Source organism: Calliopsis andreniformis, chromosome 1 (assembly GCF_051401765.1).
Source record: "Calliopsis andreniformis isolate RMS-2024a chromosome 1, iyCalAndr_principal, whole genome shotgun sequence".
In the NCBI taxonomy this organism is placed as follows: domain Eukaryota; kingdom Metazoa; phylum Arthropoda; class Insecta; order Hymenoptera; family Andrenidae; genus Calliopsis; species Calliopsis andreniformis.
Window position 1 is genome coordinate 17,574,445 of NC_135062.1, and position 18,192 is coordinate 17,592,636.

An 18,192-nucleotide genomic window follows, 5' to 3' on the forward strand; every position below is an offset into this window, starting at 1 on the left:
CGCAAGGGTGGCACTTGTGCGGTCTAACACACACCCAATGTTTGTGTTTTCGAATTTTTCGTGATATACCGAGGGACTGGTTTGTGAGCGTTTAGCAAGGCATGTAGCGCTGTTATCCGACCGCTCGAGATGTGGACGACCACGAAAACGACCAAATACGGTGTCGGTGAGTTCTTATACGCGTTCATCCGTTTCATCGCTCGTTCTTTCATTTTTATGTTTCTCTTTCTCTCCAAGGATTAACGCGCGCGCGACATTGATCACCGCGAATCTGTCAAATTCTCCCGACCGTAGCTGTGTTCTTAGCTCTTAGCTGAGATACGTTTAGCAACGCCTCGGCACGAACGACGGAAAACCGTTAACGAGAGGACGCGACGGACACGATGCTCCAGTGTGCCGGAAATTCCAGTGTCAACGATTTTAACGAGCATCTTGAAATGTGTCGGCTGCCGCGAAACGTGCCGCGAAACATGCCACTTCCATACGCTCTGAGCTACCGATGCTGCCCGTTAAAGACAGACGTTCATTCCGCCGTCGCCGTGTATTTGCGTGCGCGTGTACTCGTGCCATGCCGCTGTTTTCTCGCGTAGCAGTTGTGTGTATGTGTGCCTCGGCTCTCCCATTCATGCATTGATCGTGTATGCGAGTACAGCAAGAGACCAAGTCCCATAAAAAGCGACCGCTGAGCCGACTTGCAGCATTAGATTTTCGTCTCGCGTCGCGCCGCGCGCCGGCTGACGCTACCCACATTAGCGCACACAGAAGTGTGCTCAATAATATCACAGAATAATTGCCACATGATCTTTTCCTCGAGTATAAAGCGTCGTGATTACATTAGTTCGAGCACAAACTCTCACGAGTTTCCTTCGATATTGATGCGCGCACAGGAACGTGAGTCGAACGGTGCGCGCCTTTCCTATAACCGGAAGTATCCTTTCTTTTACCCTTCGATTGGGTCGTAATAATTTCACTGTTCTTTCATCGAAGAGTCGTAGGAACTGCGATCAGCTAGTATATGTTTGAATGTGTCCTTTACGGTCAAGTATCCTTCAATTACATCCGTCTAATTTTGTTTCGTCTGCACGTCTGGTGAGTTCGGGAACGCACACCGTCCTCTACCATTGGTGTTTACGGGACGCGGATGTTAAACCTTCGATCCGATTGCTGCAAGCTGTTGTTGAAACATGTGCGCCACAGATATTTTTGTATTATTTATTTATGCATCTACGCGGCGGTTAAAGGACTCTGTTGTCGCATTCCTCGCCCCTCCGCTGCGATTCTTGGAAAATGATCGCTAATCAGCCTGATTCGGCGAATTGGGCGAATTTTGTTGACTGCAGCATGTTACAAGACCTAAAACACAAACTGCTATGGAAGTCTGTACCGTGTCGATAAACTTATTTCGGTGGCACAGGCCAGTGTCCGCGGCACGATTAAACTATAATCTTTCAATCTAACCATCTCCGTTATTATCTATACGATAAAATTCTCGCGTACTGTTTATTTAGTTCCGAGGCATTCAATTTATCTTTCTCTTACTGTAAACCTCGATATTTTCTCCGTGCTTCTTATTTGTAGAAACAATTTTTTGTTTTCACAACGTGAACTCCTATGCTGAAGAAAAGCCGATAGTGCAGGAAAAGTTTCTCAAGCTTTCGAGTCTTCATCTTTAATGAGAAAGCGTTATTAACAGCATAATGCTTCTTTCTTATACCATAAACTAATTGTGAAAGGAGTGCCTGGAAAGTGCTCGTTACTGATTCCTGGATTGTTTCAGATAATATTTAAATAGCACCTAATATGTAGCTACTTCTGTTTTCCACTGTTGTTTCGTATTTCCAATCGATCGATAGCACAATATATGCAAAGTACCTGATGCCTTATCGCGAGCACGTATAGTTGATTTGATAATTACGGTACCAGGCGAGTTATCACAGATTATCTCCAAGGACGGACTAAAATCGTGCCATGCTCCAATTCATTCGTCCTTACGATCACTTTCATTCTTTGGACATTTTTGTACAATTATGATTTTCCCTACACAGACTCCGAAAGTTTGGGAAAAGCATTCTCTTCTATTTCTAGAAGATTTCAGGTGCAAGAGATTTCAATTGCAGAATTGAGAGGTAGAGAAAGATAAGGTTTGATCAGTGCCAAGCAGCAGGATGATTTCATATGTCATCGTTTACGATTTCTTCGGCAGAGAGGGAGTGTCCCCGCTTTTGTGTCGCATAGCCACCCTAAAAGCATCGCAGCCCTCCATTGTCGTTAAGCCTCCCGCGTTTGCAAAGCATTTTCACGCGACTGAATTCTCTGCATGTGCACTGGTCGATGCCCTACGAGTCGATGCGAAAGTCACAGTAATCAGCTGCCTTGTTGCTCCTTCCTCCTTTACATGTCTGAATTCTTTTGAGCAGAGGCTTTGCTGAATCGGAATCCTCTGATCCGAAAAAGATATTTCAAGATAAAATAAACTGTCTCAAAATAACTTTCGATTTAACTTCATACCGAAACTATTACTGAAACTTTTACTATTACTGTATGGGACTGATTGCACAATTTACGATTATTTGGACAATAAGGATCAACTAATTCTGTTTCGAAGAGAATGTTAAAGACGCACCTTTGCGTGTTCTGTAACATCGTGTGTAAAAAAAGAAGTCGGTCAATTATCGTGGCAAGTATCAGTCTCGTTCCATCTCGTTTATTTATTCATTTATATTTATGTGCACGAACGCGTTCGCTTTCTGTAGAAACCTTCTGTTTGCTTCCTTCGTTTTCTCTACAATCACGATTAACAAGTCTTTTTTTCTTCGGTTCTTTCTGCTTTCTTTTGTATACTCCCCGTCTAGATAGAAATTTTCGTATTTTTTTCTTCTTCGACAAGGGATGTCCTTCAGTTATCGAATATTCCTATATTTCCGTACACGAACAGGAGTTCTCTGTTTTCTTCTCTTCACAGAGAGAGAATCATGGTTTCGCCGTGTTTGCCTGACGAAGAGAGAGTATGGGGTCACCCGTCGAGAACATTTTACACGGGAGACAGGGAGTTATCGATTTAATTCCCCGGGAAAACTCGCGGGGGAAAACCAGTAGGGGCTCTCAATGCGAAGGTTCTGGCAGCTCCCTTTGTTCGATCCTGACAACCTCGAAGATATGTGCACGAAAAATTCTACGTCCTCCTAGGGACAAATAAAAAGTTATAAAATTCGTCTTCTGATTTATGGCTTACCTATTCGTATAGATTTTTTAATGACTAGCCGAATGAATGGGGAAGAAACGATAGAAAAAATAATGATCGATTGTAACTGGAAAGTTATCAAGTAATTAAGTCACCTTTTAAGAATTGCACGTATAGTATTTGAAGCGGAAGGAGGAGGACATGAAAGAAGACAGGGAGAGATAGTTGGAATGTGTATGTATGTATGTACACGTACGCGTTTCGTCAGCTGCCCGTATGAGCATTGTTCTGTTCGATTGGTAGTGGGCGAATAAACGCGTAACACACATTCCGTGATAGACCGTCGTCATTCGGATGCTTCTCGCGTACGTTTCCCTATGGCAGGACCGGAAGTTGACTCGTCGTCCGTGAATCACGCGTGTCCGGTGCTCCGAAGTTCGTTTATCGAGACCTGACATTTTCCACGATGCGATACAAAAAGATATTTATCCCATTTTTCGCACTTCGTCGCTTCCTCAGAAACAGGAGCCATTTGCGTACCTCGGGTCACAATATAACATACTTTCATAGCGATAAACGTGTCAAAGAGATTCATAATGGTTCAGGCCATTAATCTAAAACAGTTCTGTTTTGTCTTCTTTCCGCAGCCGTGTATAATTGGCGAGGCGACACGCGCTATGGGCTTCCTCTGGAGATTGGAGAAACTGTACAAATTTTGGAGGAATGCGCAGGTAACGCGATGCGACATTTATTTATCTGTTGAAAACTGGCTCGTTTCTGCATGTGCATTTCATTTAACCTCCAGACAAAAAATTAAAACCCTTCGACTGAGTTCCTGAAGTTTGATGAAAATTGAATCGGTGGTTACTGGTTATAGGTTGGTACAGAGGCTTCTCGACAAAGAATCGTGCGGTGAAAGGTATCTTCCCTAGTTCGTACATACACTTAAAACCTTGTAAGATCGAGAATGAAGGTCTGTATGAGTCGGTGATACCTCTGGAGGATCCGGTGGTCCGAGAAGTCACTCTCGTTCTCCGAGAATGGTGCGGTATCTGGAAGAGGTTGTACGTGGTGAGTGCATCTTTGTCTCTTTGCTCTAGGTACAGTACCTTATTTCTCAGCCAGATGTATTAATGATTCGCTGTTGCTCCGATACGATATATCAATCTATATACAGTTCATTTTTTACACATTCATTTTTAATCGTATCACATAGGTATGTATGCATCTTGACACTAATTCGACCGTTTCCGATTGCTTGGATGCTTGTTCAGGAACGGGAAACATACAAGTTTAATACTCTGCGCAAGGTGATGAGGGAACTGTTGGAATGGCGGCGACAGCTTTTAACCGGTACTCTGACCACAGATCAGACACGGGAATTGAAACTGAGAATCAACAACAAAGTGGATTGGGGAAATCGGTAAGTGTTGATTATGATGACAGATACTGATTATTGAATAATTGTAAAATATAGAAAAAAAATATTTGATGAATTCGTAGAGTATTCTACGGTTCGCGTTGTTTCTCATATGACCAAATGAGAATCACTTTCCGCCATTGTTAAATAATTAGCATTGGTGCATCGTATAGAAAGAGTAGAATTTTATTTCACTTTAATAATTTCTTTCTTCTATATCTCATTTGTGTTTACGATTTATATTTAACGTTGCACGCGTTGGCAGTCTTCGTTTTGATTTTGGTGCAATCGTCACGAATGAGCATTGTTCTTCGGCATCTTATAAATTCTAAGAGCACTAATAAATTCTCGATATAATTCTATAGGAAGGCACATTGCGAATAGTCATCAGCTACTTCGTATTCGTTTCATTCATCTTATGCTAAATCTAATCTTAATATATCACTCAAAACGCAACTAATAATAATAATAATAATAATAATAATAATTATAATAATACAACAAGACTTACTACAAATAAAGAAGAAAATCTATAAAATAGTCAGATAGTTATTACTATAATAGTCATTGTCGTTGCATATTTAACGGCAGCATTATACATCATTCTCTCAAACAATCTCAGGAAATATGAAACATGAGCAATAGATAATGATTTCATACTATAAAAATACATCGTTAACGTTATATTATGCTTCTTTTTGCGAGAATAAACGGCCCAAAGAAGCCGGTTCCTCCCGATAAAGTTATCTTTCGCAGTTCCAACAATATACTTTTATATTTTTGATTTATCAAAATATTCAAATTCAGACTCTATGCTAAACACGCGAATTTAAATTCTTTGTACAATTTAATGCAAGTAGAAGGCATAGAGATCTGACGATCATTCTCTCCAAAATGAAACAAATTCGTACATTTAATATTACTTAAATTTAAGTCGATTATATATGCACAAATTTTTCCTAACTCGAAATCCGCTTTAAGCTTGTCTTAAGCTTTTAAAAAAACGAAAATTTAATCGTTAAACATACGTGTACTAATAATTTCTGGACAGATATTAGATGCGTGTAACTGGGAATGTCCCTAAATGTACAACGTTTTTAAATTAACGATAAATGCACCACTTACGCGCAGATATTGATAGAAAACTTCATTACAAACATTTCATTCCTCTCTTCGTCCACTCGATTCATTTTAGGCGCACGTTTGCGTGGTCGAAAGAAATAGGTTTGGTCCCACGTCGATACTACCAAACGATGAATAGACAGTAAGATTTGTAGTTTTTCCTTACACACGTGACATCCTATTGTATACTGTGTATCTTATATTGTGCGTGTGTGCGTGTATGTATCAGAAGTTTTTTTATTCAGAGCCAAAAAATATTCTTCTATGTCTTTGTCACGTACTAACATATCACTGTTACGTTCATAGTGATTTCAGATGGCATTTCTTTATAGTTTTGTACTTTAATATATAATTCCTATCCTTGTATCTACAGTGTATCTTATTTAACTCGATCACTTCAAACATTCTTGTTGTTATTGTGGTTGACGACACAAAGACCTAACAAAGAAAGAAATTATTTAAACAGTCTTCTTTATATCTAATCGCTAACAAATTTAATACAGAAGATGAATTCCTGTTTGCACGCGAAATGGAAACACTCATTTCTCTGATATACCATGCTCTTTCCGTGAATAATATTGCTTGTAATTATAGGAGAGTATATTAATTTGATGAAAGTCATTAGACAACGCACTACCCCGTTGTCAATGAAACGTAATAGGTCGTCTATTGCAAACTTATATACTCTTCTTGGAAGGCACTCGTTCTTCCGCGGCGCACGCGATATAATAACAATAATATTAAGGGAATGTGAAACAATGTGCATTGCACGAGCAGGAATCCAGAAACACCATCGAGGCGACCGTATTTCTTATGTTTTAACACTGTGTTAAAAAATGTTCAATTATTGTAAAAATTGCCCAACACATTCTACTTGAAATTTCATGTCTACGGTCAAATCGTGATACAACTGTTACGATTACCCAACTCATACGCGTTTTATTGTCTAGAAGATTTGGCGCTACGTTTTCCTCTTCCCTTTTCGGAAGCAAGTAATCTTCTACCTCCTTATAGATCGGCAAGAACTTATATAGCTGTGTCACGTAATCGATTACATTCTCGTCATGCTGTTCCTAAATAACCTTAAATAGCGCAAACCTTTTTCACAGAGATCGACGGTATATGATCACCCTCGACGTTATCACAATGCAGAAAATAAAGCAAAGATATGGTGGGGGAAAAATAAGTAGGGATTAAATCTCAGTGTCCTTTGCGTACTTCTCAATTTCTGGATAAATGGGCGACATTTCGAGGGTGCTAGGTGCCGAAGGAACCGATGTAGGTGACGCTCCGCTCGCAGAACCGAGATTTAAATGACGGCAGAGTTCGTCGAGCACCTCATTAAACATCATCATATTCATGTTTTGACCCAATAGGTGAAGCAACAGAAAATCGCCAACCTAAAAATAAATATGTAGATATAAATAAATCATGATAATTGCGTTCCGTATCGTGAGTAAATATGGATAGAAATAACTTTGATTTCTGAACTTCTGAACTCGTTTCAATTTAGCTCTATAGTTTCTGCTCAAAGTCTATCAATAAAAACTCGGAACTGTTGAGAGCAAGGCACCTGTGTCTTTCTGATGAGTGCACTGACAGCGGATGGTGTGCCAAATTTGAATCGTTTCTTAAGGATCGTCTCTCGAGTGCTGGGCAGTAGAACTACAGCCATACTGTAGAGTAACGCAACACCAGACAACGCTGCCAAAAGAATGAACCAGAACCATAGAAAAATGAATATCTTTTCGTTAAGGATATTCAGAGCAAGAACACACAGAGCATCTAATTTCTGAATGGTCCCCGAAGCACCAAATTTATGGAAGGTGCACTTGGTAACCCGTGGGAACACCTCAACCATAGGATCGCTGCGTTGTTCTTGATTCATGTTGCTGAATTTCAGCACATCAGTACCGTACGACAGAAATGCCCCGCCTAGGAAAGTGTCGATAAAGAATATGTTGCCTACCTAACAAACAAATATTAAAATATTTACTGAGACGGACATAATTGTAGCATCCCAGGATAACTTACTATTAAGGAAAAAAGAAACCTTCTATGTACAAGATTACACGTACCACGTTGACGAAGTTCAAAGCCTCGCAAAAGAAGTAACCAGCGGCATAGGTATTGTGCAGGTGCATCGTGTCGGAAATGTACTTGACCAGCCGCTGGGACTTGGCTTGTCGTTCCTGCTTGTTATCGACCATAGCTCCCCTCATGCCCTCGGATATCATTCTGACCTTGCCCTCCTCCCACTGCTTCCATATCCAATGGGGTATGTAGAACAGAATGCCTTGGAAGAACAGCATGAAGGGCACCCACTGATAGTACGAGTGATACCTCTTCTCGCCGAGGTCACCTCCCAGGCCAGGATGAGCCACGTGGGTGCCCACCGGTTTCGCACTGTTGTGTGGTAGCGTAAACGTGTACGTGATCCAACAGTACGTGTTTATCACGTTGTCAGGCACCCCTCCTTCGCTTAGACAATTTATTGGATCACCTGCGAGCGTTAACGATTTTTCAGTAAGTAAAAGTGAAGTACATGGCATAGGCGGAGGAACAACAGGAGGTATTTGAGCGATACGATTACGAACGCAATTGTGCGCATGAAATTATGCAATGGATTTCCTCGCGTCGACAACCAGGTCGAAAGCTGTAGCACACGTGTGCATGATGCGGTGCAATAAATCTAACGAGTCGATAAGCTTACTGTTCGCGAGAGGACGATCACGCGTTCGACCACCAAACGGAATCCAGCTGTCTGGTCTAGTCTCGAGGTCCCGTGCAGAAACCGAGTCGAATAGTCGTAGTTAACGGCTAGGGCCTTCGATAAATAAGCGCGTGTCCTCGAAACGCGACACCGCTGTTATGACTTTAATCACGACCGTCTGTGCCCTACGCTCTTGCATTTATGCAACCGCGATCATCTCTGACCCACTGCTGCCCGCGTACGTCAGCTAAGAGGATCAGTTTTCTTTGTTAATTCAGCCACGAATAGATCATAATTGCAGGAGACGAGAATAAACAATATGACGAATACAAGACGAAGACGAGATAATCAGAATAAGTCTTAAATTATTAATCAGCGTCGAATCAAACTTTTAACTTTATTTAACTTCCTTTGAAAGTCAGAAAAACGAAGTACTTACCTATAAGATTATTAGCAGAAACGATTATGCAACAGGCGAACAGAATTGCAGAGGTGATTCTGTAATGGGCTCTGAACACCATGTTATCGATTATAGCCTTGTCCACGAGGTATCGCACCTTCACGAATCCGGCCACCGCCGATACCAATCCAAACACCGCCATTCTGCCCTTGGATTAAACACACCCCTGGAAACAAGCAAACGATACTTTGTTTGCATTCATAAATCAATTACTGTACAACGTTCCTGTATCATTTACGAAAACAGTGGTTAAATTAGATCAACTTAGAGAAAACTGTCCGTCATTGTCGAATAGCATCTCGATACTTCCATCCCCAACGGTTAGGGATTAGACTTCTTGATTCTCGACAAATAGTTTCGCGTAGTGGATCGTAGAGTGCCGATAGCAAGCTAGCAGAAACGACAGATGTACGAGGGATCGATACCGACTGAGACCCGTCGCGTCGTTCTTCAAGCTACGTGAATTGTTCTCGTGACGAAACAAAAGCATGGTCGCAAGAATAGCTAGCTCCAACACCAGGATTTTTATGTTCTCCGTTGCTCCAAAAGCCCTCGTTGTTCTCACGCGCGGAAGAACGTGGAATGGCTCCCCATTTCCAGTCCACACCACCCTTCTGCACATTAGGAACACTACTGTACGGCTGTTTGCTGTTGTTCTATCGGAACATGGTTGTTCACTTTTTGTACGAACTTACGAATCCATTAAGATTTCAAATCCATTCAGCAATCGTAAAACTATATTTTTATAATAATATTGAAAGCGTTTAAAAACTTTCAGAGTACTAAATACAAGCTTGTACCCCAAAACAGCCGAGTTGTGTGAGTCGTCAGGAGTACATTAAGTTAATTAATTGAAAGCAGGGAGCGCGTGCCATCACGAAGGGTCAATCTGAAAATATGCACAGTTGCCAACTAGCCGCAGGCTGCTGAATCGCTCTTTCTCTTCTTTAGAACGACAAACTGGTATTGAATTACATCATTTACAATCGTCAACTGAAAATGTGTAAGCGTTTTGGGTCTTCCAGCTTGAAAAAGTATCCATCCATAATAGGTCTGGGTTAGGTATATGTTCGGTAGAAATATCTTGTGGTTTCAACATTTTCTTTCCGCGACGAATTGCCAGACTTCTATATCTTCACACGCTGACAAGAAGATGATCAGCTATTACATTACCAAGCTGATTACAGTTAGATTTCATCACATTTTTCTTTCACGAGACACCGTTTGCTTTTGCCCACGCAGTACCTAGAGGATCGCGTGTAATTTCAAACCTTCGTATCCGACGTGCGGTTGTTTCGATGTCGATAGATGATTTAAGCTAATCTATAATTTCTATGCAGAAACGCACTCTTTCGCAATTCCCTAGACTATTCTCGAGCCATTTCCCTGTGAAACGTGAGCAAATTGATATGCTCGGTGATAAGAATGATTGTTGCTGGATGAATGATTTTCGAGAGTGAGTAGGGATGCAAGGCTTGTCTATGTGATGATGATGTGAATCTTCAAGCGAATGAAGAGTGCATGGGTTCGGGGTCACATTTTACTCGTAAATGAAATGAATACACTTCGTTAGATTCATCCATGGGCATTTAACTTTCCGTCAGAACATATTCCACGATTCTTCCTCACCATGCTTCCTGGAAACGCTCTCGGTTAACGTGTACACAAGTTAGACCAGTTACTCGGTTGCTTCTTGGGAAACGAGTGGTCAAGAGTGGGTCGGAATTGTCGTCTACGAAAGTTGATACTTACAACAGAGAAAAGAGACTACGACTTATATGTGACTTCACGTTTTTCATCATTATTCGAACAATTCTGCATGTTCTGTGAAGAAACCGAGTATTCTGTTTCGAGTACCAGCACTCCAGACTTCTTAGCAGCTGAACGAAACGACTCGTATTGCACAGAGTTATAAATTTTCTTTCTATACTTTTTCATGTGCTCATACTCTACCAATTTATCATGTAAATAATGTATATTCTGTGATAATTTGCATGCACGCAGGCCGTGACTCGCTAACCATCAATGATCACAGACCGTGGGGTTACTAATTGCTAACGATAGGTGGTATCGAGTTGAAATTTGAAAGCACACAGCTAGAATCGTGTGTAACCACGAGACTCGATGGTTTCGATTTTTTGGCGCGTGATTTGACTCTCGTGGCTGCAACACGGACCGATGTCGCCTGCGCGAATTATACTCATATCGGGTTACGGATACAGAAGAGAACAGGTTTGGACTTACACAAGACGACGTCTCGTTTGGTTCCTTATTCGGTAAAATATCGTCAGCCTAGCACATAATCTTACGCGACTTGATCGAACCAAACATATTTCTCCATGTCAATATATTCAAATGCAGAGAAATTTTCTCAAGTTGCATTTATCTTTAGTCTATGCAATTTCAGTTTTTGCTCTGGTTAGAGACGTATCGTGTATCTACTCATAAGTTTTCTCGATTTAAGTTGACATAGTTTTGCTCATATGTTGTTATCTCGCTCCGCGTATTCTTGTCGAATGACGCGATTCATGAGGCAGAATTAATCATTTCCATGGAATTACACGTTCAGATGAATAAGTAATCAAATTTCTTTCTTATTCGCGAGAGATGACTGGAAGAAGGATCAGCATCGTTCATATTTGACAGAAGTCTTGCTCTAGAAATTACGATAATCTGAAAAATTCTTCGTTTTCTCATAGATTTGGAATGACAATGCTTCTGACCCCGTTTGCTCGGTTTTTCATTCATGCGAAGACCTTCGCTTACTAAAAAATATTGCTCGGCATAATTCATACGCGGTTTCGCCTAATAGCAAAGCCTTCGAGAACAAATGATCTCTGTTGCTAAGAGGCTGTGCGATCAAGCAACAAGGAAAGTTACGAAATACGTACAGTTGAACACAATTTTCTAAAACCAATGCTCAATGCACACATTTCATCTGAAACCAACGAAAAGTGCATTGACCTCTGGTTTTTGTTGTAAACCCCAACGGTAAAAACTATCGTTTATTTTATAGTTACCATTAAAAGAAAACAACCGAATTAACGATTTCATCGACAAAAATATATAAAATGGTAAAGGATCGTACAGAACGCGTAAACGTTTCATATATGTGGCTGGAGGACGAGCATAACGACTCCGTGATGGAAAGGGGTTTTACAGTTAGCTTGCTTTACCGGTAACCACGCCTGTAGCCTTTCATCGTAATCGAGATTCAACGACAGCCCTGGTAGTGACGTTGGACTAGTGACAAATTTTCTTCCAACGCTTTTTAAACTTTTAAACTTGTCTACGGCAGTTTTTATTTTGTTCTTTGTACAGACAGAACAGGTAGAAAATCTGTATGAAAATTGCCTATACTTGAAGACTTCATTGCCGTTAACAAACGTTTCAACGACCGCTTTCACGTGACCGTACCTAAAAGATACGTCTCGTTATATGTACGAATCGATCGATCGATCGATCGATCGGATATTGCGGACGAATAATGGTGTACGAGTGAAGGGCACTCGTCTCGTCATCGAGTGAAAGGTGAATACCGACGCGATTTTCCAGTACTTACGGATGGAAATAAAAATACGATTTAACGAGATTTCTGTGATGAATGATACAGACAAAAGGCTTAGACAATACCTACAGAATGACGTTATTTTTTCAATGTGGCTACTACAGAACCGCTAGAACGTATTCGACTTCAGTGCATACGTATGCAGTTTCCAACATCAAGTTGAATACGAGAATGACACGAGACGCTTCATCAGCGATGTGAAATGGAAGTGGCGAAACGAAAAAAAATACCTTTCTATCGTTCCAAGATAAAAGAGAGATCTGCTTTGTACAAGTGAATATACTCTTGTATCAATTCCGTCAGTGGGATTCCGGAAGTACTTGTATAATAATTTCTTTTTATGCGCCATGAATCACACCTAAACTTTGTCCATTTTTGCATCTATAAATGTAGATATCGAGACACTGTACGGTACATACAGAATAAATACAAGAAATCAGCCCACACAAGATTGTAGGGGCACATTTTCGCGATACTGAACACAAAAGGTTGTAGCGAATGCACGAGACGCATAACCCGTGTACTTCTACACAAGACTCAGTTGTAGGTTATTACATTTCATAGCACGGCAGACGTATACATCACGAACAGTGTCGTTCCGGACACACACATACACGGTGTCGTATAAGCAACTCTTTTACGACTACACACGGGCGTTGCACATAACACGTAGGGTGCAGTTGACTTCGATGGATATCTCTGCATCATTGTAAATACGAAACATGTGTGTACTTTTCGTTGCTTCAAGCTATGCCACAACCTTACTTTATTTCTCGTCAATTATTTATAATATTAATATACCTTCTCGATATCGATAATTTCAGTTTGTCGTTGTCAAACTTCCATTTTGCTCGTTACGTGTAAATCGAATAATTTTGAAAGTCCCTCTACAGGATTCGAAATTCTGTACATGGCGGATCGAATGTCCAGTTGGTCCCCCGACATTTACATTCTGGACAAACCAGTTTCGCGGACAAAACCCAGCATAAAACTCGCAGCCGAAGAAGCCTGCCCATATGACGCCTTTCAAACGGGTTAAGAGCTCTCCTCTGCTATCGGTATTTTTCATTACATCCCGGGATTGAGAATCCACTTGGCTGTCGTTCATTTCCTCGTCCATTGATCAACAATTGATTTAATCGCGTTGAAAGATGAACAGAAGATCTCCTGCTCCTACGAGTTGGTTTCATTTTAAACATGCTGTAAGATCGCTCATAGCTCTATTCAACTTTTTATTTCTTCGGTCCGCATAGTCACGACAAACTATCTTATATCTTTCTTTGAGAGCAGTTTAAGGAAATGATGTTATCTCCTACAAACTTTCAGGGAAGGTGGTGAATTAAATCCAAGGTACACTCGAAGGTACACAGTCTGCCAGCAAGTCCCTCGAATAAGGAGATAACATGTTTCACAGATGCCGAACTACAGCAGTTTGTCACACGAAACGAGACAATTTAAAAAGGAAAAAAATATATCAATATTTGTTCAAGGTAGCAAGGTTAGAACTCTACAAATTGTAAACAATTTTTTCTCAAAAAGCCTCATGTTTTTGCTTTCGTTAGAGATTACCGCACATTTTGAAACCTTAAACGAAACTTTACAGACCGAAACGCTCCCTTATCAAGAATTTTTTATCTTTTGCTACACAGAATTGTTCCCCTGATTCTGGAACTACACTGCATTCCGGATTTGTCTATGTTGTTAGTTTGCTTAGGTCTTCCATGTTTCGTCCTCAAGCTATTTTACTGTTAACATCATCCTTATCGCCAAAATAGAGATTTTCCCATAAGCACGACCGAAAGTTAGAGGCAATTTTCTAACACAATGGAAAATGTGGTATGAGGTTTGGGCTGTTTCGTAACAACGCCAACGGTCACGGTTAATCTGGCATTTACAATTCCAGCAAGCTTTCCTTTCTCAACGCTATCGAGTATTCATCCATGTCACTAATAAAGCATACCAGTATTTTCTTAGAGAACACCTAATTGTACTATTTGAAGAATGCTTGAGCAATTAAAGTCGAGTAGAGATAACCTTAATAGGTCGCGTATAATGCTCGTACAGTAAACTATTCGTTAGGAGCAAGGCACGTGACCGTAGGGACGAAAATTAGTTCCTGCTTTCGATAGGTTAACGCGTGTTGACGATTCTCTTGCAACTACACGCCAACTATTTATGATCGATACATAAATATTTTGTTTAGCAGATAAACCAAATAGTTATTGTAATTACATTGTAAACTGACGCTCGGCGGGGCATCTTAGAAGATAGTTTCGAGATAAAGACTATTTCGTAAAATTCAATTAAACAGTGTATTGCTTAAGAGAAAATAATGAACGCGAAGGTTCATTGAACAATACCTTTTCTTTGGATCAGCACAGCTGACTAGTAGCCCGTTTTCAAAAATCCACAAGTAGAACCCACTAGATGCACACGATTTCGTAGCTCTTTTGTTTTCCCACAAGCCAATAGCGCAGGAATCATGCGCCTATTGGTCGATTGCCCTTTTCTTCCCTCTGACGATGAGGCGTCGCTGTCTTCGAAATCCTGTGGACCGATGCGATCTAGACGTCTCGACTATTTCTTTCTTCTTAAGTTAAATTCCTAGTATGTCAGCAATCACGAACTCTCACACGACTTGCACGGTTCACACGACTCACCTTTTCGATGCTCGATCTCGCGATCAATTTGAAAATTCTCTTCGACGCACGCGGAGGAAAGAAAGAGAGGGGAAGGATCAGAACGTTGAACGCGTCGTGTCGAGAGTTAATGCCTGACGCGGCACGTCAGACAGACTCTCTTTCTCTCTCTTTCTTCCTCCCTCTCCTTTTATGTTCGTCTCGCCGGCAAACCGAATGGTTTTCGAGAAAATTTCGAGGCTCCGTGCAGCGAACCGACGGGGCCCGATGGACAAGTAGCAACTGAACCGAGAGAATCGAGGTTTGGTTTCTGGGCCCCACCACTCTCCGCCATGTTGCCTGCCGTCCAACCGAGTTCTCGAGCGTGGGGGCGACTCTATCAGGTGCGTATAGTCACTCGTAGAAGTCACCAGCGAGATCGACAATACCATCGCATTCTTCTTTGCTGTGCCGCCTTTCAGGCAGATTGTCACGGATCATCTGCTGGAGAAATTAGATGAAATGAAACGAATAAATTTTCGTAGTATAAAAAATGACGCAGACATTCTCTCTGCATTATTTCTTTCATTTAGTTAATCCTATCGCATTGAAAATGTTTGTTGCACTTTTTCACTGTTTTAAATGTTTCAAATTTTAAATTTCAAATCGAATTTCAAATTTTGAATTTAAAACGGAATTTCAAATCGAATTTCAAACCGAATTTCAAATTTTGAATTTTAAATCGAATTTCAAATTTAGAATTTGAAACATTTCAATTTGAATATAGCAGTGAATTAAATTACAGAATACAGAAGAATTGATGCTTCTTTCTCCCTCTTTCATGGAGCTCAAGGTTTTCAGCTCGGTGAATATGTACACGGTAACCATACTGGGAACCTGTTCCCTCGTAGAGGAGACTCACTTTAGCTCTTTAAGACTTCTCATGCGCACTCCTCTTTCATTCTCCTTTCTCTTTCCCTTCTCCAATTTTTGGCTTTGCGAAGATCACAGATTCGGCGAATACATATACGCGTATTTCAAGATTTTCAGATTACGTCAACCAGTGTATAGTTTCTTATTCTTTATTCAAACATTCCTTGACCTTTTTCAATTGAAAAAATGATTCGCATTCATTTAGAGTAGTTGTTCAGAGAACATTTATTTCCATAAATATAACAACCGTTTTGGTGGCTGGGTATCAAGTCATTCGTTAATAAGAAATAAAGTATTTCATTTGTTATGTGGTAACAGTGATGCTTAACATGTTTTCCGATTAGGCGTGTATTGAACAAGTGGCAACATTTATAACCCGCCTCATTGTAATTATTATTTCTAATGAGCGTGCCTCGAGGCCTCCACTCGGCGTGCACTGCCCTCTACACATCTTCGTTTCTTCTTCTTCCGTCCCTCTCTTTGTTTCCCCTTCGTTCTCCTTGTCTCACCTTTCTGTGCAATATTTTGCCTCTCCATTGGGGTAATGCGGTGGTACGCAACAAAACTCCCGGACTGCATAACCGTAGTCCCCATCTCAGGGTTTCCCAAACCTTCCAGTTCCCCTAACGTGTTCGCTTTAACATGCATTCCTTCAAATACGGTAAACGAACCATTAAAAGCAACAAAGGTACAGCGTTTTCCCCAGGACTTTGATTTTTAACCTGGACAGCATTGTTTCAACGAATCATAGGTTACTGAAACTTTTTTTGCCTGTATATACGAGTACCATAAGCTCACTGCATAACAATAAAGTTATCTCCGTGTTTGAAACAGTGATTGTAAGTGACTGTGTGTACTTCAAAATTTACTTGAAGGTGTATTAGGTAATCTTAAAGAAAAGAGTGGACTGAAAGTAGTTTAGCAAATAAGTTCCCTCAAGTTGGGAAACGCTGCCCTCTGTTCCCTGGTGAGGTTGCCTCTTTTCTTTTTGTGGTCGCTATGGCGTAGCACGGTACCCAGCGTTGTTCTACTCGGAGCAGTCAGAGCCAGGGCTGTACGATGAGGAGAGGTAGCACGTTCGCCAGAGGAAAGCTAGCTTAGGTAGAGAGGAAAGCTTTATGGTATGTAGCTACCGACATGCTGTTACCTCCATCAAAGAAATCTAATGAATGGTGGCGACCCTCGAACTTAATAAACGTACACCTGGTGGTAGAAACTTACGCACAGTGGAGGGTCTTTCTTGCACCCTCTTCGAAGAAACAGAGAATACTACGTCAATTGTGCTTAACCACAACAACTTCGATGTTTTATTTCTCATCGAATTTTCTGTTTCGTGGATTATTAAATACCTAAATGTATTCGCAATTTATAAAAACAGATACTACAATTGTGCATCGTTTCCTCCATTATTAGGAATCGCTTGGAATGGTAAACTTAACCGACGTTAGCGGCGAAAAATTGAAAGGTTCGTAGCTAATCACGCTTAATCGCTGGTCATTTGATCTAATTGAGATCGTGGGGGCCCGGGTATTTGGCCCTGACATCTATTACTGCATACAGCCAGCGTGCAAGCATCCTCCGATCGTGCGGAGCAGAATCGAGCAAGTGTACTGCGGAACTGCAACTGTCCTCTGTAGTTGCAAGCAAAGAATTGGTCATCGCGTAGCTGAGCGACGCCGACGAGGAGAAATACGTGCAAGCGAGCGAGCGAACGAGCGCGCGCGCGCGTGCCTCTACCCTCGCTCGAGTCACACTCAATGTTCATTTCATCTTCCCACGAGCCCTTCTCTATACGTAGACGAGTCTCGTTACTCGTTCCGGGACCAGGAAACACTCCTATTAAGGCCGTTATACGCGATAGCGCGACCGCCATGGATTTCTCTCTTCTTCGAATCACGTCAAGCTACGCAATTTCTATGCTAAAACCTTTCTGAAAGTTACCAATTCTTTTATTTAATCCACAAGCATTTATGAAGATATTAGGTTTTTGTACAAAATTTTAGTGAGAAAGACAAAGCGTAAAGTATAATACAAGAATGCTGTCCACGATAATAGGTGGAAGACGGACAAAGGCCGATAATCGATTGCCAGTTTCAAGCAGGAACAGAAGTTTAAAATTTGACGGTGTAATTATAGCGTGTAAGACGATTAGATGGTTACTGAACTCCTCGAGGGAT

General features: G+C 41.0%; 3 protein-coding genes across 9 annotated transcripts in view; 1 reads left to right on the plus strand and 2 right to left on the minus strand.

Moving 5' to 3' along the window:
- Spg (dedicator of cytokinesis spg) overlaps positions 1 to 18,192 on the plus strand; it is a 27,095-nt gene continuing 8,903 nt past the window's right edge. For 3 of the 5 annotated variants that reach the window (XM_076392410.1, XM_076392421.1, XM_076392430.1), the window contains exons 1-4: positions 1 to 166; positions 3,829 to 3,912; positions 4,059 to 4,252; positions 4,456 to 4,604. In XM_076392410.1, the coding sequence (XP_076248525.1) occupies positions 130 to 166; positions 3,829 to 3,912; positions 4,059 to 4,252; positions 4,456 to 4,604 (464 nt within the window). In that variant the 5' untranslated portion in view covers positions 1 to 129. Of the gene's footprint in view, positions 167 to 3,296; positions 3,416 to 3,828; positions 3,913 to 4,058; positions 4,253 to 4,397; positions 4,605 to 18,192 lie in introns of those variants that run through there. The other 2 variants (XM_076392440.1, XM_076392447.1) reach the window with 2 other exon arrangements.
- On the minus strand, positions 5,281 to 14,964 carry Inx3 (innexin 3). 3 transcript variants are annotated; one of them, XM_076377746.1, is made up of 6 exons: positions 14,825 to 14,964; positions 8,876 to 9,062; positions 7,802 to 8,226; positions 7,297 to 7,692; positions 6,942 to 7,123; positions 5,281 to 6,161 (listed from the first exon to the last, which is right to left on the minus strand). In XM_076377746.1, exons 2-6 carry the CDS (start codon positions 9,036 to 9,038, stop codon positions 6,137 to 6,139), a joined length of 1,191 nt encoding a protein of 396 aa, XP_076233861.1. In that variant the 5' UTR covers positions 9,039 to 9,062; positions 14,825 to 14,964; the 3' UTR covers positions 5,281 to 6,136. The 3 variants fall into 3 exon arrangements, with proteins under 3 accessions (XP_076233861.1, XP_076233843.1, XP_076233851.1); XM_076377728.1 differs by lacking the exon at positions 5,281 to 6,161 and having other exon boundaries at positions 6,917 to 7,123; XM_076377736.1 differs by lacking the exons at positions 5,281 to 6,161; positions 14,825 to 14,964 and adding an exon at positions 12,695 to 12,832 and having other exon boundaries at positions 6,917 to 7,123.
- LOC143180221 (uncharacterized) lies at positions 14,855 to 15,671 on the minus strand. Its single transcript, XM_076379795.1, has 3 exons — positions 15,647 to 15,671; positions 15,125 to 15,557; positions 14,855 to 15,011 (listed from the first exon to the last, which is right to left on the minus strand). The coding sequence occupies exons 1-2, from the start codon at positions 15,669 to 15,671 to the stop codon at positions 15,202 to 15,204; spliced, it is 381 nt and encodes a 126-aa protein (XP_076235910.1). The 3' UTR covers positions 14,855 to 15,011; positions 15,125 to 15,201.

Coding starts and splice junctions, on each gene's coding strand:
- Inx3 (XM_076377746.1), bottom strand. CDS start 9,038: ATGGCGGTGTTTGGATTGGTATCGGCGGTGGCCGGATTCGTGAAGGTG. Junction 7,693..7,801: donor CTTTGAACTTCGTCAACGTG/GTACGTGTAATC, acceptor TTTGTTTGTTAG/GTAGGCAACATATTCTTTAT. Junction 6,162..6,941: donor ATTTATCCAGAAATTGAGAA/GTACGCAAAGGA, acceptor TTTCTTTGTTAG/GTCTTTGTGTCGTCAACCAC.
- LOC143180221 (XM_076379795.1), bottom strand. CDS start 15,671: ATGAAAGAAATAATGCAGAGAGAAT. Junction 15,558..15,646: donor AGAAATAATGCAGAGAGAAT/GTCTGCGTCATT, acceptor TCTGCCTGAAAG/GCGGCACAGCAAAGAAGAAT.